The sequence below is a fragment of the Corvus hawaiiensis genome, chromosome 30 (assembly GCF_020740725.1).
Source record: "Corvus hawaiiensis isolate bCorHaw1 chromosome 30, bCorHaw1.pri.cur, whole genome shotgun sequence".
NCBI lineage: Eukaryota > Metazoa > Chordata > Aves > Passeriformes > Corvidae > Corvus > Corvus hawaiiensis.
In genome coordinates, this window is record NC_063242.1 from 18,523,458 (window position 1) to 18,549,266 (window position 25,809).

The window sequence follows — 25,809 nt, forward strand, 5'->3', positions numbered from 1 at the left end:
CTGCCCTCATCTCAGGATTCATGCTTTCACCTTCCCCGAGATGGAATTGTTTAATTCTTCCATTCTCAGGGGAGATATTGAGCTACAGTCCCAGGAGCATCAACTGTGTCTGCCACATTCTGAATGAGCAGTTTTCCTCTGCAGCTGCCTCTGGCAAAGAGTGAATATTGTGATTAGTTGTCTGAAGCCAAAGCATTATTCAGCCTGCCCAGAGGGTTTGCAGTGTCTCATGGGAAAAGACTTTAAAAATTAAGAGAAATGCTTGTCTTACCTAAATTCCAGCCATCCACACCTGTGATGGGAGATGGCAAGGCCTACTTCTTCCCCCCTTTGTTCGTAACTGTGCATCCTTCTCAGCAGTAGCTTATGAGTCACTGGACAGAAATGAACATTTTAATCTGTTTAGTTAAAAAACTTTTAGTTTCTAAAGCAAACAGTTATGCTCACAGGAGACTGGCAAGTAAGATTATTCCTGGTTAATAGCTCACACATTATTTCTTAACCGCTACCAGCAGTTTACCTGGAAGTTTCTTATCTCAAATCATTCCTTCCTTGCTCGCTAATGTTTTCTAACAGCTTGCTATTAAGATATGGCAGTGTAGACACCCCGACCTGGCAGTGCACAATGCCAGTTCCCTCAAAGCATCACCAGCAGGTCTGATCTAAACCTCATGCTTCATTAAGTCCATTGACAGAAGCAAATCCTCCCCAAGGACATCTGTTGTTCCCTCCACTCATATTTGTGCTTGTGGTCAAATATAACTAGTAGTAATAAATATAAACATCTACTTGTATGTGCCAGTGTGAGCTGTGTATATAGAATTAAGATAATTAAGCTCAGGGAAATTACACTTTCAGAGGAGAGTCATTGGATAGCAAACATTATGAAGGGAGAGAGAGTCTTAAATGCTTTAGCAGAACCTAAATAAAGTCCCTTGCATTTTCCATCGTAGGCTAATTATTTCAATTTTTAGCAAAAATTATAGGAAGCTCATTTGTAAGTGATTTGACTTTGTAGTAAGACAGATGCTGTTACAGTGGGGAATACTGCAACACGCGTATCGGACAACGAGGGCCGTGGAAAAGAAATAGATATGGACTGATTCTTGGTAGATGTTTCAGAGATGTTTATTTCTCCAGCCGCATGGCCGGGGTTCTGCTGCGGAACTGCTCAATCATGGGACCCGAGGGTCCTTTGCCCGCACAGGGAAACACAAAACAACCAATGGGGAACAAGGCTGACCAGGGGCTAGGGAAACCTTGTGTCCCCCCCCCCAGGGCCCCTCTCCCAGGACCACATGGCAGGGGGGAGGAGTCCCAACACTTCACCCATTTAATTTTAACAAAAAGAGATTTAAAAGTTAACATTGAAAACAACTGGATAAACATGAGATAACAAGGACAGTTTCAAAACAAAACAAGCCACCCTCCTGAGTCTTTGAATGTCCAAACAGATTCTCTGGAACATCTTAAGGCTGACAGAAGGGAGACAGGACTCTCCGAGCATGCTTTGTGGGGAAACTGAGGCAGGAGAGGGTTTCTTCAATTTGTACCTGTTGGAACGCTAAACAAAAATAGTTAATTTCTTCCCTCCCCCTTTTCATCCCCCCTCCGCATTGGAGAGGAGTTGTAGGGAAAGGGAATTGTATAGGGAAGCCATGGGGTGAAAAATGGATTGGGAATAAACTGGGGATGGGGTAAACTTAGGAAAGGGTTCATATTGGGTATAAGGTAAAAGGGGAAAGTAGGTTGTGGGCAGGGAAGCTGCTGGGATGGATATTGTTTATGATTTTGTGCATAACAGCTGCCTTTGACTGGAATACCCCCAGGCCCAGTAACATTTGCTGCTTGTAAACCCTTCTTTCCTTGCACTATATCAAATTGTACAACTTCCCCATCTCCTACACTTTGCAGGTAATTTTTAGGGTTATTCTTTTTAATAGCAGTTCTATGAAGGAATATGTCTTCTTGGTTGTCACATCTTGTTACAAAACCATAATTTTGTTTAACATTATACCATTTTACTATTCCTAAAACCTTAGCTACGATGATCTTTTTCTGAGTGGCTGCTGTTTTCTGTCTTGCTGCATTTTTGCTTTCTCTTTCGCTTTCGCTCGCTCCCCTGTTGGAACTGCCAGTGCTGCTGGGGCCGTCGGGGCTGCTCGTGCCTGCGCGCTCTTCCCAGGGTCACATTCGGGGCCGCGCGGGCCGGGCCAGGCGCTCTCCCCTGCTCAGCTCCCCGCACGCCGCCGCCTCTGCCCTCAGCTGCGCTGCCGCTGTCTGGGGCTGTGCCCACGTCTCGGCCAGGCCCCCGAGCGATGACCCCCCCACGCCCTGCTCCAGTGCGTGTTTCGGCTGGGTGCAGCTCCGCCCCGCCGCCAGCTGCTGCCTGCGCGCCGCTCCTCTCACGGGGCTCGCTCCACCACGCGCTGCGCGGGGCCGGGCGGGCACCGCCGGGTCGCACCGCTCCTGCTGCGCCTCGCTCTGCTGCCAACACTGCAGCTCGCGTCGTTCCACCCGCACGTGGGAACTGCCTCGCTGCTGCTCCCAGAGTGCTCGGTCCACGTGGCCTGGGTCGCACGGTCCCTGAGCCAGGCTTCCCTTTGCCAAGACACAGCTGACATTGCTCAACAGTCTCGGTAATTAAATAATATTCATGAAAATATTCTTCCATCGGCATATATTTTGACTCAGAAATTAACTGTGTCCAAACAGTCTTCCAAAAGTCTTTGGTAAGAATCAAATCCCAAGAAACGTAGAAAAAGTTCTTAAACAACCATGAAAGGAAATGTTTCAGTTCCTTTTGAGCTTGAATTAAGCTAAAATTTACAAATCATTGTTCAAGAATCTTTTCAAGTTTAAGATAAATGTCCATATGCGGCTCAGAGAGCCAAGAGTCTTCCCACGGTTCCTCCATAATTTAGATATGGAATAGCAAAACAAAAACAAGAAGAGAAATACAGAGTTTAATCACAAATCAGTCGCTGTCCTTAGGGATCGGGGATCATTCTGCCCACATCACCCACCATTTGTTACAGTGAGGATACTGCAACACGTGTATCAGACAAGGAGGCCCGTAGAAAAGAAGTAGATATGGACTGATTCTTGGTAGATGTTTCAGAGATGTTTATTTCTCCAGCCACATGGCCGGAGCTCTGCCGAGGAACTGCTCAATCACGGGACTCGAGGGTCCTTGCCCACACAGGGGAACACAAAACAACCAATGGGGAATGAGCCTGACCAGGGGCTACAGAAACCCTGTGTCTCTCCCCCAGGGCCCTTCTCCCAGGACCACATGGCAGGGGAAGGGCCCCAACAAGATGCTTTTGTAGGATGAAATCTATCAGCTGTGTAGGCATTTGTATACAGTTACATGGTTCAGTGAAGTCCTGTGCAAACTTAAGTTCACCCAAATTCTTCATAGCCTTGTTAATGGTGTGGTCTGCTTTGGTCACACAACTGTTTAGGAGAGTACTGCCGCAGGAAAAATACCATACGAATACAGTAGTGCTCCTGCTGAGTTGTCTGAATGGCAGTGCATGCTGGTGTGGAGGCACCCCATGGGCTGCACTGCTCTTTGAATCTTCTGAGGAAATCTATTTGGACAGTTTTTTTCCTTTTGTGTGTGTATATATTTGACTTCTCTTTGTAAATATTGATAAAAAATTCCTAGCTGAAATGGACTTCAGAAGAGTCCAGTTTGGCCAAAGACCATTACTGGTACAGAAATCTGATTCTTTTAATAGCAAGGCCTAAATAATTTACCTTACTGTGAGGAAAATGGTTACTGAAAGAGAATGTTTTGTTGTTCTTCTCCGATGGCTTCCAGTACTGTGACTGTAAGAGCTCCTCCTTACATACTCCTTATGTATTACCTGCTTGGAAATCTCTTTTTGCTGTTTGTTTGTATTCAGGTGTCTGACTCCACTCTGCATGCATTCACGTTTTCATCCTCGATGCTGGGAGAAGAGGTTCAGCTGCATTTCATAATCCCCAAGTCCAAAGAGAACCATTTTGTCTTCAGCAAGCAGGGAAAACATCTTGAAAGCATGCGACTCCCACTTGTTTCTGACAAGGTGCGTGTGCTGCTCTTACCCATCTGCTGCATGCAGTCAGCTTGACATACATTTGCAAATTATTGGGGGAGGTTTTTTCTGTTTTCTTTTTGTTTTAAAGTCCTTTGTGTAATTCTCGCCTGACTGTCCCCAGTATGGGTGTTTTGAAGGCAAACATCCTTTTTTCCGTTCCTAGTGTCCAGTTCATATGTGTTGCAATAATCAGTGATCTTAAAATGTGGTATAAAAAATAAACAAATAAAAGTCCCTATTGGGAATAACCTGCTTCTTACCTAATGTTGCTAAAATGTTTTGTGTTCCAGCAGAATTTGAATGCAGTCAAGAGTCCTATCTTCACCCCATCAAGTGGACGCCATGAACATGGACTCTTGAACCTCTACCATGCCATGGAAGGCATCAGCCACCTGCACCTCCTGGTAGTCAAGGAGTATGAAATGCCACTCTACCGAAAATACTGGCCCAACCATATCATGCTTGTCCTGCCAGGCATGTTCAACAATGCTGGAGTTGGTAAGAGACACCATCAGTGCATTGCTGTGAAGGTATAAAAATCTGTGTTGGACAATGTGAATCGTGCTGTTGCAGGAAACATTGCAGTAGCTCCTCACATTCCTGCTGTGAAAATAGCAGCAATGTCTGTGCATAAATGTGGAAGACTGCTGTCAGGGGCATGGAATATATGTTTGCATGGATCACTGCCTTCTCAGTTTAAAATCTGATGTTTTATAGGCCATATTCACTCATTTTACTCTGCCCTGCTGTGTGAATGTTCATTCTAGATGTTTTACACATATTCAAATTGCAACATTTTAGTTAGCAGAAGGTAAATATTAACTGCAGATGGACACTGGGGGCTTGAGCTTTGGACTTTGTTTTCATGGACGCCGAGTTTATTCTGCAAGAAGTTTTAAGTAGCTTCAGTTTTAGAATCTCAGCCCCCTCTTGGTTCCAATTACTTCATTAATGCCCACAAAATTGTGTTCTGCAGTGTCTTAAAGCATCCAGTCTTCTTGGAATCTGCCTTTTAGATTTAATCACACTGAAAAAGGGACATACAGATTTCTTTTTAAACTAAGGTGTTATGAGCACTAAGTTCATAAAGGGTAATGACTGCAGATGTTCATGTAACCTTTCTCTGGGAAGAGTGATAAAGTCTAATAAAGATGTCTGCACATCTTCTTTATGGTATTTCCTCAGGTGCTGCCAGGTTTCTTATTAAGGAACTTTCCTACCACAACCTGGAACTGGAACGGAACCGCTTGGAGGAGCTGGGAGTGAAGCGCCAGTGTGTGTGGCCCTTCATCGTGGTCATGGACGACTCCTGCGTCCTGTGGAACATGCACAGCCTCCACGAGCAGTCCAGGTTGGTACCCACCCACGCTGGGTCCTTGCACTGATCCAGCCCTGACAGCAGCACATCTGTGACCCAGGCTCATCTGTAACATCTGGCAGTAGGAAGGCCGTATGTTTGTCTTGTTGACCACCAACATTCAGCCACCTGCTGCTGAACACTTCCACCTGACAGTCCCTTTATATGTGTGTCAGTACTGCCAACAGACCTCTGCTTGTGTTTGTTCTTTACCTAAAGCCACTCCTGCTCCTAGTGACTGTTTGAGTGATTTTTCAATGTTACTTTGTTTTGATTCAATTTATGTTTCTTTGGGGAACTTAGAAGGCATCAAGCTCTTGACCTTCTCAGTGCTTACAATATCCAGTACAGAGAAAATAGCATTCCAAAAATGATCTGTAAGGTGACTTCTTTTCCCTTCCTAAATTGCTGTGTAAGAACTTATTCTGCTGAAAGGCTCCTTTTCTTAATGGCTGCATTTTCTTGATGGCTACATTCCCTGCTGCTTAAAAAGTCTGCACTTATGTATGTATTTTTACAGCATCTGGAGTAAACATTCTCAGTTGTCAGTGGAATTTCTTGGTTCTTTTTATACACATGTATGTATATATATGTAGTGTATGTTATATAAAAATAATAAAATGTATTTGTATGTTGTATATGATCATGTTTTGCAGCCAGTCCCTGGAGCCTGGGGGTTTCAGCAAGAATGTGTCTTTGAAAAGCGTCCTCCAACACATTGAAGCCACCCCCAAAATTGTTCATTACGCAATACTGGGTGTTCAGAAATGGAACAGCAAGCTGAATACCAGGAAAGCAAAGGCTCCGTTCTCCAGGTGCCACGTGCGTGACTTTATACTGCTCAACATAGACCTGACCCAGAATGTGCAATATGATCTGAACAGGTAGGCAGTACATATATATCTGTGGAAAAATAGCATCTTGACTTGATAAGAACCTTGTCACAATGTTTCTGAATGCTGTTGAGAAAAACAGAAAGATCCTGCCTAAGGTAATGAGTGCACAATCACAAAAATAAAACACAGTGTGATATACGTTTCATCTGAATGAGTAAGGCATCAAAATAAACCTGCCATAAGCCAAGAAAACCTGAGGTAGACAGACAAAGGGCAAGGGAGGGCTTTAGAGGACTGAAAAAATGAGGAAAGAAGAAACTTTGGGCAAAAAAAATAATTGGGAGACCAAAAGTAGAAGAAAGGAGGCAAAATGGCATCAGTCACAGGAAGACTGTGGAGCTTCCAGAATGCCTAGGAGAAGGGATTCCTTGTATTTCCTTCAGAGACAGTTACTGTCCCTGTTGCCACTTGAGTTTGCAAGAACAGAGGAAAAAATTACTTTCCACAATTTCCTTCCTTTTTTCCCCCCCTCCTCACCTAACTTCATCCTAAAGCATTTGCAATAAAGCACCCACATTTATTGTGGGTTTTTATTGCTAGTTCTCATCACAGATTGAAGAAATACCCAATTCTTCCTCTTCCCAGCCAAGTGAGTTCCAAATAAACCCTGTGTCTGCTGGCCACAGATGGCTCTCAGGCTTCTCACCTTGGACTCCTGCTGCTGTTTTCAGGGATCCCGTGTGTTTCAGTGAGGAATTGTAGCCACCGCCACCAGTGCAAGCTGGTGTGACTTTCAGAGCTCTTGATTTCACATTCTGTGTCAGGTTGAATCATGAGGTGGGAGTCAGCCCATAGAAATGAGCAACTACATCGTGAATAGTGCAGGACTAAGGTTACTTCTCAGCAGCTTTTTCTCCCATAGCTAGATATTTCTTAAAGCCACATTTTTCCCCTGACTCCAGTTTATGAAGAAGTATGTCAAATGGAACTGGCTTGTTCAGAAGTGGAGGTTGGTCATTGGAGAGTTTCTGTCAGGTCCAAAAGACATACTTAAAAAACCAAACAAAAATCCATAAAATAATAATAATAATAAACAAGTAAAGGATGGGGAGGAAATGACTGATGCCAGTACGTGATGAGGATGAGAGGGCAAGCCAGATTTGGTGTGGGGAAGAAGCATATAGGCACACTGAAAAGTGAAGACTAGTTTGGTTTTAGGATGACCAGCAGCTGCTTTCCTAGATCAGGAGCACATCAAAGGAATGAGTCTTCAGAACTCTGCAGAGAATTTGTACTGGCACCATATGAGATGATTTCCAAAAATCTCTGCTGAGCCCATACCGGTGCATTTCAGCAGTGGGTGTGTGAATGCTTGTGCACAGCAGGCACACAGCTGGTGCAGTGATCTTGTGTTTAATGTCCAGGTATTTCTGTGAAGATGTGGATTTTAATCTGCGGACCAACAGCAGTGGCCTCCTCATCTGCCGCTTCAACAACTTCAGTGTCATGAAGAAACATATTCAGGTTGGAGGACAAAAGGACTTTGTTGTTAAGCCAAAAATCATGGTACGTCTGGAAGTATGCTCTGTTGTAGTTAAGGGGTAAAATCAGGACCCGTTTTCCCTAGAAATAGTGAATTCTCTAGTCTTTTAGATTTCTTTTGTGTTCATTTGCCATCTTACATTCATGGCTTAATCCATTAATAAGATGGTAGAGCTGCCACATCAAAAATAGAAAAAGAGAAACATTTTGCTGTTTATAAATTACTAACAAAAATCCTCGTAATCTGTTAGAAGATGGACCGGGATTGGGAAGAGTTTGGTCCATCTCTGATGGAGGAATAATTTGCAGACTCTGATCAAAACCAGGCAAGTTGTACCAGATTCAGTTTTAAAAATGTTAGCACAGCCACAAGTTTCTGGTGTTTGCTGGTTTGTGATGACTTTCAATCCTTGCACTTCCTGACAAGAAGAGGCCTGAGGAAAGGCTCTGAAAACTGCAACATTCTGAAATCCACCCAGGAAATCCAAGTATTTATAAAAATATAACAAATATTTTATACAGAGTATGTTATACCTATGCCAGCTTTAAATGGAGGTGTATTTCAAAGGATTGTCTTTAATCTAGGAACCTTACAGTTTGTGTTCCTGGTGGTTTTGAACACATCCCACACCATCCCTTTTTTAAAAAACCACCTCCCATACTTCAGGATTTAACTGACTAAACCCTGGGTTTGGAGATCATTTTCTGATTTTCCTTTTCTTGTGGTTGCAGTGGAATCTGTAGTGATGGACTGGCCTATGAGAAAACTCCATAGAAAACACTGTTTATGGATGACTCCACACAAGGAGTATGTAATTTCATGTAATGCCCAGGAGTAAGGCAGGATGAAGGCCACTGTGACAGTTTGAACTCCCTGTTTTATGTCCCCTCTTTAGGCAAGCAGATACCCACCGAAGTACTTAGCAAGCAGAGAACAAGCAATTCATTTATTTCTGTGCTGTGGTGCTATGTGACAATTGAATGGGAGTTTTGATCCTTTTGATCCTCTTCTCTCTCTTCCTGCTCTGTCATGGCAATCCCTTCCCCAGTTAGAGGAACTCCTGCAGAGCAAATACACAGAGCAGGTTGGTTAAAAGGGGTTCCTCTTGCTTTCACTGCAGGTTTCGGACAGCGTGGCACCAATAATGCCTCTTCAGTACGTCTGTGCCCCTGACAGCGAGCACACGTTGTTGGCAGCCCCATCTCAGTTCCTCCTGGAGAAATTCCTTCAACACGCGACCTACAAACTCTTCCCCAAGGCCATTCATAATTTCAAGAACCCGGTACTGGCCATTGACTGCTACCTGAACATCGGGCTCGAGGTACAAAAGATTTGCAGGGATGATGGGGATAAGGAAATGCAAAACTTGACTTCAGTATCTTTCTTGTGTTGGAAACCCCTTCAGCATCAAGGGTAACGTTTGAAGACTTTGGTCTCAAACGGATTCTGCTGCTGGAAGCAAAGGACCAATTCACTGGAGGAGCTGGTGGTGAAGCCTCCAGCTGGTTGGTGTGGGTAGAGGCCAGAGGTCTGTGATGGATTAATGTGACTGCTGGACTGTGCCAGGTCCTGCATTTGGGTCACAACAACTCCAGGCAGTGCTACAGGCTGGGGGCAGAGCGGCTGGGAAGCTGCACAAAGGAAGAGGACCTGGGGGTGCTGGTCGACAGCAGCTGAACATGATCCAGCTGTGCCCAGGTGGCCAAGAAGGCAAATGGCATCCTGGCTTGGATAAGAAATAGTGAGGCCAGCAGGATGAGGGAGGGGATCATTCCCTTCTACTTGGCACTGGTGAAGCCACGCCACAAATCTGGTATTCAGGTTTGGGTCCCTCAGTTCAGGAAGGACATTGAGATGCTGGAGCATGTCCAGAGAAGGGCAGTGGAGCTGGTGAAGGGTCTGGAGCACAAATCTGATGAGGAGCAGCTGAGGGAGCTGGGGTTGTTTAGCCTGGAGAAAAGGAGGCTCAGGGGAGGCCTTACCACTCTCTACAACTCCCTGAAAGGAGGGTGCAGCCAGCTGGGGGTTGGCCTCTTCTCCCAGGTAACAAATGATGGGACAAGGGGAAGTTTAGATTAGATAGTGGGAAATATTTCTCCATGGAAAGGTTTGTCAAGCACTGGAACAGGCTATCCAGGAAAGTGGTGGAGGTATTTAAAAGATGTGTAGATGAGACACTTCGCAACATGGTTTAATGGTGAACTTGACAGTGCTGGGTTAATGGTTAGACTCAATGATCTCGGATCTCATGGATCCATGATAACAGTGGAATCTCAATGAGTGTAACCTAAACAATTCTATGATTTGCAAAGGAACTGGGCCTGTCTGTCTGAAATAATATTTCATACAAAGCAAGAACCTGAAAGCAATGCCATTCTTGAAAGAACTTGGTGTTCATCTTTTGACACTTCCCTTTTTATGAACCCAGGTTTCAGGGAAATTAGCTTTTTGCAAATATGTTTTAGATGTCTGTAGGTGGGGAGATCAGAATTTTTGAGCCCAGTGGTCAGTTTGAACTGGGTCTGGAGCAGGGTCAATGTCTAAGAAGGGTGTTGTTCAGACAAATTTTATGGAGGTCAGAGGTAAGATAGAGGAGACACCCTTTGATATATAACAGCCATTACAACACTGAGACACGAGAGTGCTTGGAACCACAAGCGTCAGCAGTTCCCGTACTCATGGAATTGCTTACTTTGTTTGACAAATGTGTCCTCCTCAGAATAACCTATATAAACTATACAGTCATTATAAGCAGGTAATTCGTAGAGAAAGAGAAAATCAGACTGAATTACAGAGAGCTCTGAAATAACGTGATGCAGACTTGGTGACCAGATCTGAATCTAGAGGTTTCTCCATGTGTTACTTCCTTGGGGAAGATTGCTCAGTACTGCAGTCTTGTTGGATCACATTTTTACAAGCACCAGCTGACTCGCCTGTTATCACTAAGTTATATTCCATTCCATGTAAGTCATCCTTAGACATTGCTAAGACAGAAGTGCCTCCTGTCTTTCCCCCTTGTGTTTCAGGTGGCCATATGCTACATTAGCTCTCGCCCACACTCAGTCAATGTCAACTGTGAAGGGGTTTTCTTCAGTGGACTTCTGCTCTATCTCTGCGACTCCTTTGTCGGTGCAGACCTCCTCAAGCGGTTCAGGTTTCTCAAAGGTAATCTCACTGCTCTGCTGGGCATCCTGGGTGCTTCCTGCCAACTAATAATAGCATGGAGGAAAAGGGAAAGGCAGAGGAATAACCCACTTCACTAAATAGCTCCATCATTTTCACAGTTTGTTTTGGCACTGTTTTCAAAAGAAATAGATGGAGTGGTTTTTGAGGGGTATCAAACTTCTGTTCCTGTTGATAGATAATTGAACCTTAGGTAAGCGTTGATAAATTACACTCATTATTTTAAAGTGATATCAACAAGGACTGTGGAAATCAGGCAGTGAATTGTGCAGTCAGCCACTTGAGAGTTTTGAGCATAGGTGTTACTGATGAGGACAGGAAATTCTGGCAATCAGTCTATAATGGCAATAAATTTTCAGTTCTGTAAATGAGGACAGCCCTTAGCTAGAGGATGATTGGGTCTACCCCCACCAGAACTTGATAAATCTCATCAAAATCTTTTTGTCTTAATGCTGACAATTAGCAAATTGCCAGATGTATTCAGTAATGCTGAAGTGTGTTGCCAAGTTCCAGTGCAGTTGTGGTGGCACAGTTGAGCCGTTTCCCTCTCGTGCTGACTGAGAATGGTGCATGTGAAGGGGAACCATGGGGGTGACCCTTAGCCAGTCCCAAGAACCACATTTTGAAGTTTGCTCCTGTGCCCTCTTGGGCCCTGCAGGGCAGGGACAGAGGAGGGGGGCACAAAGTCACGCTGGGGTTGGTGCTGCCCACCACCAGGTCCCCAGAGCTGATGCAGCCTGAGAGGGCACTTTTGTAACTCTTGGGCAAGGAGTGGCTTCTTCCCAAAAACAGGCAGTGGATGTCTGGTAGGAAGGGCCTTTCCCTGCTTCAGTCAAGCAGAGGAGGGATCTGAACTAAAACTTTCTGTGTGTTGGGTGCATGGGCTGGGGAACAGAAAAGAGAAAGTCCTGAAGGTGTCCAGTTCTCCTGCTCATTAAATGACCATCTGTAACACCAGGTGCAACAAAGTTTTAAAGTTTGTTAAGCCACAGAAGAAATTAGGGACTCTTGGAGTGCTTTAACAAAGGCAGTGCTCATACTTAAGAAGTCAGTGGATTTTCTTAAGTCAGTTGTGGGACTGGTTTGGCTTAGTAGAATTTCATCACTGACCTTCTGCAAACCCAGACATCCCATGAAACAAACAAACAAAAAAGTAGGCTTTATTATTTGGGCATAATTATCAGTAGTAATTTAAAGATCCAATTAATGTTCTCTCTGCTGCAGTTGATGATATTAACACTGCCTGTCAGGCAGTGACATCCTGTGATCCAGAGCAGACCCCATGCCACGCTTGCTTCTCCATGTCTGTGCCTTCCTGCAAATGGACACATTAATTTCTGTCCTGGGGCTCACAGGACTGATCTGAGCCTGGACTGGACAGTTGGTGGTAGACCCTTCTAATACTACTTTTTCCTCTCTAGCAGCAGAGATTTCTTTGAAATACCTTAGGAAAATCAGTGAAGGAAATTGTTGTTATTGTACCCCAAGAACCTAACGTGCTTTTCAATTGAAGGTGCCACCCTGTGTGTCATATGTCAAGACAGAAGCTCGCTACGGCAGACAATAGTCCGGCTGGAGTTGGAGGATGAGTGGCAGTTCCGACTTCGGGATGAGTTTCAAACTGCAAACAGTAGTGATGATGAACCACTCTATTTCCTCACAGGACGCCACATATAAGCTTCGCTGAGACACAGCTAACAAAAACACAAAATAACTTTTTTCTTAAAAAAAAAAGTACAATCACTGTGGAGCAAAGTGCAACCAATATTTATCTAGACTGCTCTAAAGGATTCCCCACAATTCTGAAGTAGCTTTATTCCTTGGGATAAAATTACCACATCGGTTATGATTTACAGGATCCTGGATTCATTATTTTCATATCAGTCACAACCACCACCATTAACCACACAGCCAACCAAGGATATTGTTTGGTCAAAGAAGAATCCTTTTTATATTCAGCTGAGTTAGGGGAAGAAGCTGCTCTCCTCTTGCAGCTGCAAGCTTGAATGTGTTACATGAAATGCACCCCAGCATGTGGAATTTATCGAAGATAGGGGGAGGAGAGCCCACTGCGTCTCTTCAGCTCTGTGCTGTGGTACAGGAATACTCAGGGGTTTGAAACTACAATATGAAGTAGATATTTGTATTACAAGGAATAGTCTTGTTCTCTGTGCAGTGTTAGTTTAAAATTTGTAATTGTGTACGTATTGAAACTGTCTTTGGCAAAATTTCCACAGGTGTTCAAAGTTTACTACTTAAACCTGAACAAATGGGCAAACGCATGGCAGGCACTGTGCACCCTTAGCAATGGTATTTTGCCCCAGTAGGCACCCCCTCCTCAGCTCCATGGGCCGAAGCAAAAGGCTTCTCGGAGCTGCTCTCTCTTCAGTTAGAGGCCAGAGTAACTTCCCAGCAAATCACCTTCAGTTTCTCACTCTCCTCAGCTTTGGAAACTTGTGGTCCATCCTCCTTTGTGTACGGAAATGCATCCTCCTGGCCGTCCAGTGCCTTTGTGGTGGACTGTCTGCACCTCACTCTCCATTTCCTTTACACTCAACTCCAGCTGGCTACAGAGCTGAGATCAGGTCTGAGTTGTACCCTTACACGAAGCAACAAACCAAGAAATGTGCAGGAGAGTAACAGTGCCTGAGCTGGATCTGAGAGAAACAAAGTATTCTACCGAAGCTCCAGGGGGGAGTAGTGGAGAAACCCCAGGGAGCTGGGACTGCTCAGGAGGGACTCTCCAGAAGCAAAGATCGTGACCACATCACCTGACCCCGTCATCTGTGTAACTCCTGGCTCTGCAACAGTCGCACACTGTTCTGTTTCCAGCCGCAATAATGATCCTTGTGAAGGTGTTCTGGAATGAACTCGGTGCAGTAGCATTTGGCTGTCACGGTTAAATGTAGCAGTGCTCTGTTCCCCTCACAGCAGGTGTTACCTCGCTGCAGTATACACACACACACCCCCCAACAATCATCTTTCTGCACATTGTGACCCCCTTTATCAGTAAGAAAAATGGAGAGTTCTTAAATGCTATTCAGGAATATTAATTTACTCCCCAAAAAGCAATGAAATCAACACACTTTATACCTGACCTGCAGTCATTGCAGAAGGACCTGCCAAAGCTGCATTTTTTTTTAACGCATAGTGTTAATTAAGCAACTTTTTTTATCTTGTGAAGAGATGTTTACAGATGAATAACCATAATATATTTGACAGAGACCAAAGGAAAAGGGTTTGCATATGTCTGTGTTGATGTAGCACTATTTCTGATGCTGTAAATTTAACGAATTTCACATGAACAACCCATTTCTGTAAATTTATTTTTTATTTTCCTTCAGATACAACCTGCCTTACCTATTTGAACACTGGGAAGAAGTAGGGATATGAAAGATGATTCTTGAAGCATTTGCTACACGCTTGAATGTATTCCAGTAACTCTGGTTTTGCCAGAGGGCTTAAGGCCAGCCCTGAGTCTTAGCATGGCATAGAGAAGTATCAGGTATTACATGTTCAAAAATGGTTTCCTGTTTGTTGTGTATTTGATGTTTGCACTAAGTTCTTGAAATTCCAGGTGCTGAGACTACTAGGAGGAGTTAGCCCGCTGGTGGAGCAGAGCAAAATTGTCCTGAAGGCTGAGAGTGCATTTAGAAAATCAGTGTATTTGCCTGCCTTTACCAGCTCATAGTAAACCCATTTCCTTAGTGCTCTCCCAGATGGAAGCAGGGAGTTTTGGTAACGCTCTGGCCAGAGTGCACTACACCAGCCCTAACAGCGCAGGCCTGTCCCGTGGAACACTTTAGGAACACTTTAACCGGCTGCCTGTGAATTCCTGGCAAGGAGATCCTTGTTTGACAGCTCCATGACTGCTATTCCATTTTGGTTTTAAGCCTTGCCATTTAGGCCATTCTTATGAATGTATGAAAATTGGCCAGCGTTGTATTTTACCTGTAGATGTTCTTGTCTATTCACAGGTTAAAACTGAATGTAAACTAAGATATAAAGAATCATATGCAGATGCTTTTTGCTTAACTTATGTAATTGCTTTTTGTGACTTTTGGAAGAGGGTTAAAAACATTGCTTTCCTAGTGTAAAGTTTTCTTAACCAAAAACTTGGTGAATTTAGCTTCACTAGTCAGTCTACCTCATGTTATTGTTTCTGAACTGAAACTGTCCGAAGTTGTGGCTATGGTATGTTTATAATGTGCTTTCATTAAATTTGAATATATTAAGTTACCATTTCAGACTGCCTCTCTCTTAACTGGTCCTGCTCTTGCTTTCTGAACCCACCACAGAAGATCACTTCCAGAGTTCCTGTGCACCTGCACCACTTTTTTGACAAAGCCCTTTACAGTCTGCTCACCATCCCCTGGAAAATCACACATGGCAGCCTGGAAACAAACAGCGTCTGGAGCCCAGAATTCACGGCTGTTCTGCTACTCCTGCTTTAAGTACTCTGGAGCATTGTGGTGTGAGTTCTTTGCTTTAGCTCTAGACCAAGGCTAAGGACATCACACCATAAACCAGTGCATCCTGACTTCACATAGGTTCCCAAATCAAAACAAACTCTAAGTTTAACTGAACTAAATCTTTCCCATCTTCCATTAGGCTTTTAAACTTTTACTTGAGACTGAAGGGTATCCCCTCTCACCTTACCCTGAACCTTGTATGAGGATGGTCTTGAGCCAGAGCTCCTGGGGCACTGATCCTCAGGGTGTTAGGTTTCTCCCACCAAGGAAAGTATGAAATAGACTAAAGATTCATTCACACTTAGTATTATACAGAGTAACTTTAAAAAAGCTATCAAGTATTTTATTTTTAATCTATCTACATTATGTACAGATCAAGAAAGGCCACAGCAGTTTTTCAACATACAAACCCTTTAAAAGAGGAGAGATTTATGAAGGAGTGACAAGTATCAAAGTGAAGTCCACTAACAAAGGTATATACTCAGTACAATACTTGAAGAATGATGAGTACACCAGGCCTTGGGCTTTTTGTTCCACCTTTTACTCCACAACTAATCTGAGGGAGAAAGGGACAGGGCACACAAGGTTCCAGGGAGCAGGCGCCCTGACACGGAGCAGGGTACAGGGGCACACCAGAAGGCACCGAACAGCCTCTGAGGGTTGTTGCCCACAATGTCTGCACTGTAACACCTCCTGCCTCGATGCCACTGGGCAGAGCCTGGAACTCTTGTCAGACAAGTGCTGGCAGTGGGAGCTGGGCCAGGAGCCCAGCATTCCAGTACTGGGAAGCACTGGTATATCACCTCAGTAAGAACTTCAGCATGTACTCGTCAGCCAGACTAGAGTCTTTGCATTAGTTTACAGTCCACTATGAACAACTTTCTGCTGCATGTAAACATGACTAACTAGATAAAATACAATCAAACTTTTGTAAAAGTTAATAAAATATCTTTCTTTTAAAAAAACCAAGTTAGCCTATTACTGCATTGTTTACAATTTTAATAAAATAGTACAACCGTTTGGTTGTTACCAGTCCTGAGTTCACTGTAATAAAAATGGCCCTGGCTTCTGCTGAAGGTCTGCACCCACTCCACACAGTTTGGCAGAAGTGTCCAATAAAAACGGAATTCCTGCAGAGCAGTTAAGTCTGGTGCTGTCCGTTGAGGAAGTTGTATACCAGGAACTGGCCAGTGCCACAGTACTGTGTTGCAAAGAGTTTTCCATCAGGAGTGGGGTCAGAGAAAGCAATTTCTTCCTTGCTTAAGTATGAGCCATATATGAAGTTGCTCCTGTTTAAAAGAGGGGAAAAGGAAGAAGAAAGAAGAAAAAAAGATAATTACCCTCAGGGAATAATGAAAAACATTTATGCTATTAGGCCACAAACCATTAATTAAGTGGCACAGACATTCAAAATGAAGTTCTGTTAGGAGGAGATGGCTCTAAATAGCGTGAATCCAAAGAGCAAGGAGGGTCACTTGCTCTGGGAGGGGCTTTATAAGGGCAGTCTGGTGTTTTACAAGGAATGTTTGTACAGAACAATTGCATCAAGACCTCAAATTCATGGTTTAAAATAAAACGTTTGAATTTATTCCAAATATGTTTTAATAGAAAAAAGACCACGAGGGCTGTGACTACAATCACTAGGAATGAAAACAAGTTACAGAACAAGTTGGGGTGCTTATGAAGGGGCCTCAAAGGACCAACCTCAAGGCAATAATTCCCAAATACACACTCAGTAATAAACTATACAAAAAGAAAGAATCAATTTGCTTAATTTGTTCATGAAGACTACTTCCTGTGTGCTTTAGCCTTATTTGAAGGAAGAGTGGGAATCAAGGGACACCATTCTACATCTCTGCCTCGCTATGTGAGCAAATTTAGAAAACTGAATTCAGGCTTTAAGACCTTGACTAGGGGAAGGAGGAGGTAATGTTTATCCTTAAAAACAGAAGAACTCCCTTTGAACTTCAATCTTTTAGTTTCTGTAAAATAATCATAAATGTACTTGAAGAGCAAGCATGAGCTTCACTCATTTGGACATCTCCATTAAATACTAAGGAAAAGATAACAGGAACAAAATCCTTTTTCATTACTACCAGCTTTATTCTCTTCTCTTTCACGTGTTCAGGAAGATGACTTTGCAAGGTTCTTAAGACTATCTGACTGGGTTTCTGTGGCTCCAAGGTACTGTGAAAGCCTGAGTGAAACAGGGCAGACATTCTCAAAATGGACCTCAGTCTGTTACAATGCCTTTAACATTGTGAACTCAGGATTTAGCTGGTTACCAAACTCATCCCATCCCAAGTACCTTTTGCTATGTTTAGGTTGAAGTTTCACTGGCAGCTGGGCAGATCTGACTGCTTACTGCCATCCCAAAGCAAGTCTCACTCCTTTCCTTTGCCTCCTGCAACTTCCTGGGCTCCCTCATCTACATCAGCTCTAGAGGACATCAGACCTTTCTACAAACCAATGGAGCACCAGAGTAACACAAAACTTTTTAGTGAACACAGCATGAGCTACTGGAAGGCCAAACAAGCACCAGAGCACAACAAAAGAGGAGGTGCAGTGCACAGTTAAAAGGAAAACTGAGGCCTTACTAGCTGCAACAAACCATCAAAATTCATTCTAAAGACCTTTTAGGGCTGCAGCTGAGGAAGGAACTTCAACATTGTTTTGGGGGAGAAATCTCTCCTTTAGGAATAAGTTTCTAGGAAGCTACAGAATACAATATTAATCTGCCAAAACCATAAGCAAACCATCAAGTTAATATGCTTATCTGAATACACCTTTACTGTCAATAGGTCAGCCAAAACATGATGTGATCATGCTTTGCTCCACCAGCCAGGCAAGATGCATTGTGCAGGGCAGAACAGCTTTGCTAAGCTTTCCAAATACCCAAGAGGGTGAGGACTGGCAGAAGCAGCAGTGCCTGTTATGGAAACTCCAACAAGATGGGGTGAGTACAAACCTGACAGCCCAGCAGGCCTAAGATTTGAGCAGTTCTTGCCATTACTCAGAACTGTCATTTAAACTTCTTGGAAATAAACCTAAGGCTTGGAGATTCAATATTTTTAACATTTGTCTAGACAACAACACAGATGTTTTAGTCCTTTTTATGGATGTAGCATGAACTTAGCATTCAGCTGGAATACACTCACTGCTAGCTACTAAAGCTTCAGGGAAATTGAAAATATCCATAAGGTTCAGTGAACCTGACTATATATAAAAAACCCAAACCAACAGCTGGAAGCCACCAGACTATATCCAATAGTCTGGTGCACTGGGTCTCTGTTCCCTCCCTCTTTCTACCTCTAAGGAAGGGACAATCAGACAATGGTTTGGTCCCAAGTCCATGAGTAATCTCACATTTTGACCAAAGACAGTCCTGTGTCCTTTACTCATAATTACTGTGGAGGAATGTCCCCCTGGCAGTCTGTCAGAGTGACTCACTAAAATTGCATTCTGAGATTTCTGTGGAAGACAAACTATTGTATAGTGCTGACGTTAGTTACTGAACTCCACCTAACACCAGAACTGTCAACTGTGCTCAAATCCATATCCCCAGTATCACCAGCGGCCTGGAAATACAAGCCTGAGACACACAAAGCAATCAGCATCTTGGACTGAATTCCATCTAAACCATGTGTAGCTGAGGAACATTTCTGTCTTACCTAAGACACTCTATCATCCGAGAAGCGATCTTCTTCCGGCGCATCATGCTGAACACCCAGATCCGACTGATCCCACAGATAGCAGGTTCTGGAGAAGTTGAACAGCACCATGCTTTCTGTCTCTCAAATATGACCTTCTCATTTTCTGAACTGACTTCTGGAACCTTCTCCTCTATAACTCTGTAGCCCTGCAGATGATGTAAAAAACGTGTTCCTTTATAAAAGCATCACTAATGACTGAAGAAAATAATTAATGTTTAATTTATTTCAGTTAAACACACTTGGCTGCTAAAATGCCTTACCAAAAAGACTTTATACTTTTGTCTCATTTAAGTTCTCGTAACAGTTTCAAAAATGAAGCACATGATAAAAGAATAAACAAACAAAAACCCCTCTAGAGTTTATCTCACTTAAAGTAACAGCAACAAATAATCCAATCCTTTAAAGTGTTTGCATAGATTTCTCTGACTTTGGCTAGGATTGTTTTGCTTGTTGTCTGATACTCCCAAGGGACAGTAGAAAACACGACAGTTTGGAATGGAACAGACAGGTAATGTGACATCAGTGATTAGTACTGCAACAGGAAGCATGACTTCTTGTCCCACAATCCAGTGCAGTTCTGTCCTCTGATTCTATTTCCTGTGGAGCTGTTTCACCCTGTGGTGATTCAACTCAATCATACAGAGCATCCACTCTTTCAACCATGTTGGCTCTCTGCTGGGTAGGAAGATGAACCTGCTTGTTGACAAGCAAGAGCACAGCCAGAGCTGCATAACAGCAGAGAAAGAAAAAATCCAGCCCTCAGCTCTGGCAAGTTTTTAGATGATCAGATCTGTCTGAGCCAAGTATGACACCATCCATGTGTCTCACCTCAGCATCAACCACACAAAACTGAGTAACTACATTTCAGAATGGTCCAACCACCCAGTCTCTTCCTCTGTGGAAAAGGCCTACAAAGAATACTAATTTGCCGTGAAAAAAGGTTATTAAGTACTAACACAGATTATCTTTTTCCAATTCAATCACTTACCCACTGGATATGTTCTGCAATTAAGCAGCCAATAACTTTTTTGTCATTAGAAATAAAAAGAAGAGTTTTAGTTCTAGAGTAGCACATGAGAGGAGCTTGTTGAAATCCCAAGTCATTGTCTACCATTTCTCTGATTTCTTCAACCTGTCAAAATAAGTTTAAATGCTTTATAAGAAATACGTGTAAATGCAGATTTTTATAAATTTACATTAAAATCACAGATTTGCAAAAATGTATTAGGTTATCTAGAACACTGAAAGCTACACCTGAAGTTAAAGATTAACCTAAGCAACCTGCAACACATCATCCACATAAATGTTCCTTAAATAATGCTCATCTGGAAATAGGAAGAGTAAAGACCCCTTAGTCAGCTTCCATTAAGTCCAAACTTCATTAGTCAAAGGCTAATAGAGAGAATGCACGTAATCAAAGTGTGAGCTCTGACATTTTAGAAGTAAATTAGACCTACAAGGAAAGTTAAAACAGTTGAAGATTTTTTGTTATTTTTAAAGTCTTGAAAGAACTAATCCATTAAGGGTTTTGAGCAGATGACAGCAGGCACAGTGCCAAGGCAGGTAAAAGTGTATGCATTTGTTCTAAAGGAGAGTAATTGTTGTCTCTTTCCTTCAGCTTTCTATTCTTCCACTGGGTTTGCAAAGAGTAACTGAAACTAAAAATAAAATTTAAGTATTAGCAAGTCTAGAAGAAACAGATAAACTCCAGCATGAACATAAATGTAAGCTTATGCATGAGCTGGTATTTTACTGAGGGATTCCTGAACCTGCACCTGGACATTGGAACAGCCTCAATCAGGCCTCATCGCCTGTAAGACAAATAAGGTGCCTTCACCTATGTGGTTCATTAAATGGCGTAAGCTTCTTGAATGCATGTTGTAGTCACAGTAGTAATGCAAAAATAGAATTACTGATGCTATGAGTATCACAGAATCACAGAACGGGTCAGGTTGGAAGGTACCACATCTTGTCCAACCTCCCTGCACAAGCAGGGCCATCCCTGAGCACTTGGCACAGGACTGCATCCAGACAGTGCTTGAGTATCTCCAGTGAGGGAGACTCCACACCCTCTCTGGACAATCTGTTCTAATGTGCAGGCACCCTCACAGTAAAGAAAACAGTGTTAAAAAATGCTTTAAAAATAATTTTTTAACAGGTATGTTATGAGTTACTATTTTCTCACTTAACCTTCAGGTACTAATCATTTAATGACACATCCAATTATCTGATTTGAAACACTAAGTAAAATTATTCTTGAAATCAGTCATCCATGGTTATGACAGCTGTAGATTCTATCAACTTCAGCTACACAGAACTACAGAACTTTATCCTGAATGACTTAATTTGCTACAGTCTTTCTTCTTTTTCTTCAGCCGTTACATTAAAAAATGAATGTGCAACAAATGTACTAAAATTAAGGTAATCCCACCAGAAAAATGAAACTAAACAAATAAACTTATCGGCATTACATGTGAAAATTTGTAGTTTCTTTTCAATTCAGTAACTTTGACTAAAGAAGCCTGCTACAGCCACACCACCAGCAAGAGCTGTCGGGCTTCAATTCAGCCTCCAGAGGTCCTTTCCAACCTAAACCATTCTGTGACCCTGCGACAGTGGTACTGTAAAGAATCCCTATTAGTGACAGCAAATCCCCAGCTAAACAGAGTCAGTGCCAGGCTACAATGAAATGACTTTAACATGTATGAACACAGATCAGCCAGCAGGACACTGAAGTACCCAACTGCTCTAAGTCCCCATTAGTGTGCTGGGCCCAGTTTTAGAGCTTCAAGAAAGACATGAGTCATGGCACAAATGGAGACAATCTAGAAGAGAGCATGACAATGAATGGAGCTCTAAAAAACATTATTTAGGACTATAAACTAAAAAACAGCACATCCGGTCAATCTCCTTAAGGTAAAAAAAAATCATTTTGTTCAGGCACAAAAAATCTGCTGCAAGGAGGAAAAGAAGGACATTTTCTATAGCTATGGCAGTACAATTAGTACTAATGAGTTTAAATTGCAATATGGAGAGTCTGTTAGACATTTAGGGAAAATTTCCTAACGTTATGGATAACAAAGCACTGTAATACAGTCTGAAGAGATCAGACAAATCCCCAGTGGTAGAATTATTTGAAAGTTGTCAGATGCATCGTAACCTGTTTTGGACATGGCAATGGACTAGATGACTTTGAGGCCACTTCCCACCTAATTCTGTTTTTATCAGAAAGTCACCTAGAGAATGGTGCCATATTTGTGCTGAGTAATAGTTAGTAAATTTCAGTTAATTTAAATATAATGGGAAGTTTTTATCACATAAAATATTTGTCAGACATTTTGCAAGTATATTTATAAAAAACACCAAACTTTAAAAAAGTCTGTTGGCTGATGCTCTTCCCACCCCTGCCCAGGCCCAGCCTCTCTATGAAGAGAGCAGCAGTGCTTAAGCATGAGGTATCTGACCTGTCTGTCAAAAAGGGAACAGAACCACTGCAGTTTTGAGTCCAATTTCAACTGTTCACATGTAAATTACACCAACTTTACTACAAACATTCTCATTATTTACATGAAAACATCAAACAAAGCAAGACATACAAGTCCGGTCCTTCTCACCATACCTTTTTAAGTGCATACTTTGGGTCATCAGGAAGAACCATTATTATCTTTCCATCGGGATATTCAGCCAAGATTCTCTCCTTTTTCCAACCCTAAATAAAACAAACACTTATCTAAACCATATACAAGATGTACTTTACAAGCAGAAGTGGCAAATTATTGTTCTAGACACTGAATTTATGCAGATTTCACACAATTTAGCAGTTGCTTTGCTAGAGAAGGAAACTTCAGCTAGCATTTTAAGATAAGCACAACGGATAAAATATGATGTTACTTATGCAATAATTTATACAGTAACCTAACTATACCTAAAAACAATGTGAAAGTGTCTTACAATTTCCCAACTAGATTTTTTTCCCCCAGAACTGCAGTGCAACTCAATTTAAGAACAGAAGTAGCAAATTCAGCTCACATAACTGATTTTCAAACCTACGTAAATACTTTATTTTTCCAAGTCCAGTGAATGAGAAAGCCCTAAGTTTTATTAGAAGAATTCTTTTTAACACAGTTACCTCCACAAATACACACTCAGTTTTAAAAGTCTGGCATGCGAAAGACCTCCAGGAGGTTCTAAGTGAACTGATTGGCATGCAGTTGCCCAAAATGTAAGGAATAGTTTATTCTGTTACTGATCATAACTGTTAAAGCCACAAGAAGGATACTAGAAAAAAATTTATAACTACCTTCTAAGAATCTAATAGGGAAGGAGACTACGTTGTGTGTATCTGAAGTATAAACATACTCAAAAAAATAGAGGTAATTAACTCTTCTTCAGATCCACACTCGTGGTGAATAATGAGCAGTACCTGCATGGAAAAAAACAAAACAAAAAAGCCACTTAAATCTAGCAAGATGGGACTGGTAGATATTAGAACTCAAGTTGCTTTGATGGGACCTAAAAATACTGAATGCAGAAGTAACTTCAGCCACTAAAAAGGCTGATCTAAAAGTCTTACTTCAAAGCAACTTTAAATAAAAAAGTCTTTGAAGAAACAATACTGATGGAGTGATTCTCATTGAAATCTGTACCTTCCCATAAAATAACGTTTGACTAAAGACCAAGCAATGGAATTTGGCACTGGATGAATGCCATATATACTACCACAAAAAATGTTAAACTTCAGTGTTGTAATACCTGATCTGCTCCTCATTTTATTCTTATTGATTTTATTCTCTTACCCCAAGGAGGACATGAAGAGAATAATTTTAGAAATTTATCTACTCGCTGCTAGCCCTGAAACTATTTAAGTGTTAGTTTAGCACCCAGCATGGCAGTGGTTGCAACACAGACACCATTTTAATCCTGTCTGCTTTTCTTCTCAGTAGTAATGCACAAAAGAAGAACCTGCTAGAATTTATATGTATTATGGTCTGAACACAAAGGGCAGTAAACAGCAGTGTCATAATATTCAGGGGAGCAGAAAAGTGCCATCTGTGGGATTGTGACATGCTTTTTGAGACTGTCTGGAAAGACATCAAAAAGTCAAGCAAGGATTACTACTCTCCAGCCTCAAACCTTACCCCTCAAATATTTTGTCTTCTTCTGCCTTTTGGCTACCTGTTTGCTCTGCAAGAGCTTTTTATAGCCTATTTTAAACCATCACTCAGGATATAAATGCAATATGTTTGATAATCTTGCCATTACAGCATCCAGACTACTGAAGCCTAGGTCAGAAAATTCAACACTAATTTTTAGGTTAAGATACCCTGTTAATGTTATAGCCAGGTATTTCCACAAAATGAAATCCAATATTGAACGGAACACTTCTCAACATCACAGTATTTATGCTTTTAAGCAACAGTATATTAGCACAAGTCTAAAAATAACTATGTAAAAATGCAATAATTGATTCTCATATGCGTCAGACTGATTCTTTTCATTACTGTCCACCTGTTCATCTTCTGAAGTGATCTGTATAATATGGAGACTGATGATATTCACAGGCGGGGTAGTTTCTCAATTGAAGTATTTTGGAATTTATTCAGAAATGCACCTTTTAGATGCAACGTTCCAAAAAGTTTCTGCTAACCCTATGCTCATCCAGACTTTTAGTGAAGCCATTTTAAAGCCATATTGAGCCTTTAAAGTCATATGCAGCTCTAATAATTTTAAAAAGAAAAACTATGATTTCATGTATTTATTTGCACCTTTAGCATCCTTATTGTTGAGTTTTGCTTCCTTCACACCAGGCAAATGGAAGCAATGCACAAGATTGGTCACAGCTCTGTCATATTGTAACATTAAAGGGAAGTGCTACAGCTGCAGCTGGGACTAATCCTGTAAGATATTTACAGTACACAAAATATGCTTTAGTGACAGTATTTTGCATGTGGTCTGAAAATAATTTCCCTAAACACACCTATTAACACATTTTAACCAACCACCCACTACTTTAACACTACTAAAATACTAGAGTCTGCAAGGTATTTCCATCACTGACAACTGAAGTGGGCCTCTTTCAGCAGACAGATGACAAGAACACCTCAGCACAAGAAACAAAAGTCCTATGTCTGCAATATATAGCATTCTACTGCAATGTCAGACAAACTGCTTTTCCTTTCCTTTTAATTGACATTAGTGTAGGACATTAAGACTTACTTACTCTTAAATCAGATGCCCAAGCATTGACATATGTGGCCTGTGATGACCAAAGAAGTTAAAAGGAAAGCTACTCTTCCCACAGGGATACATGTTCCCCAAGGCCTGGAGTAAAAGCACATGATTTCAGCACTCCTCCCTGATACTGCAAGTCCGTGCCCAACAACAGATTACCTCCAGCCAGCAGCAGCAAGGCACGCAGAGACCCTTCACCACAGCTGGGCAGACTGGTGCTGTAACGGGTGTGGTAAGAGCTGTTACAACACCCTCCTCCCCTCCATGTTGGGACTATTTATCCTACAAGTATTTGTAATTGCTTCAGAAAATAAGGCAACTCTGCAAGGCACAGTTAGCTCCTTTTTAATCTACCTCTAACTTCCTCCCAATTCAAACAAGAATAA

The 25,809-nt window shown here is 42.1% G+C and overlaps 2 protein-coding genes across 9 annotated transcripts in view; one reads left to right on the top strand and one right to left on the bottom strand.

Moving 5' to 3' along the window:
- The window catches only part of GREB1L (GREB1 like retinoic acid receptor coactivator), a 135,418-nt gene extending 120,169 nt beyond the window's left edge, over positions 1-15,249 (top strand). For 5 of the 7 annotated variants that reach the window (XM_048289194.1, XM_048289197.1, XM_048289201.1 and 2 more), the window contains 8 exons: positions 3,915-4,076; positions 4,379-4,586; positions 5,274-5,439; positions 6,102-6,329; positions 7,706-7,847; positions 8,945-9,145; positions 10,851-10,989; positions 12,521-15,249. In XM_048289194.1, coding sequence (XP_048145151.1) covers positions 3,915-4,076; positions 4,379-4,586; positions 5,274-5,439; positions 6,102-6,329; positions 7,706-7,847; positions 8,945-9,145; positions 10,851-10,989; positions 12,521-12,684 — 1,410 coding nt within the window. In that variant the 3' untranslated portion in view covers positions 12,685-15,249. The remainder of the gene's footprint in view (positions 1-3,914; positions 4,077-4,378; positions 4,587-5,273; positions 5,440-6,101; positions 6,330-7,705; positions 7,848-8,944; positions 9,146-10,850; positions 10,990-12,520) is intronic. The other 2 variants (XM_048289195.1, XM_048289200.1) reach the window with 1 other exon arrangement.
- A 547-nt stretch (positions 15,250-15,796) lies between these two features.
- Positions 15,797-25,809, bottom strand: part of ESCO1 (establishment of sister chromatid cohesion N-acetyltransferase 1) — a 33,661-nt gene continuing 23,648 nt past the window's right edge. Inside the window, exons 9-12 of one of the 2 annotated variants that reach the window (XM_048289202.1) lie at positions 22,812-22,901; positions 20,181-20,324; positions 19,151-19,338; positions 15,797-16,768 (exon numbers count right to left, since the gene is read on the bottom strand). In XM_048289202.1, the coding sequence (XP_048145159.1) occupies positions 16,621-16,768; positions 19,151-19,338; positions 20,181-20,324; positions 22,812-22,901 (570 nt within the window). In that variant the 3' untranslated portion in view covers positions 15,797-16,620. Of the gene's footprint in view, positions 16,769-19,150; positions 19,339-20,180; positions 20,325-22,811; positions 22,902-23,492; positions 23,616-25,809 lie in introns of those variants that run through there. The other variant, XM_048289204.1, reaches the window with a different exon arrangement.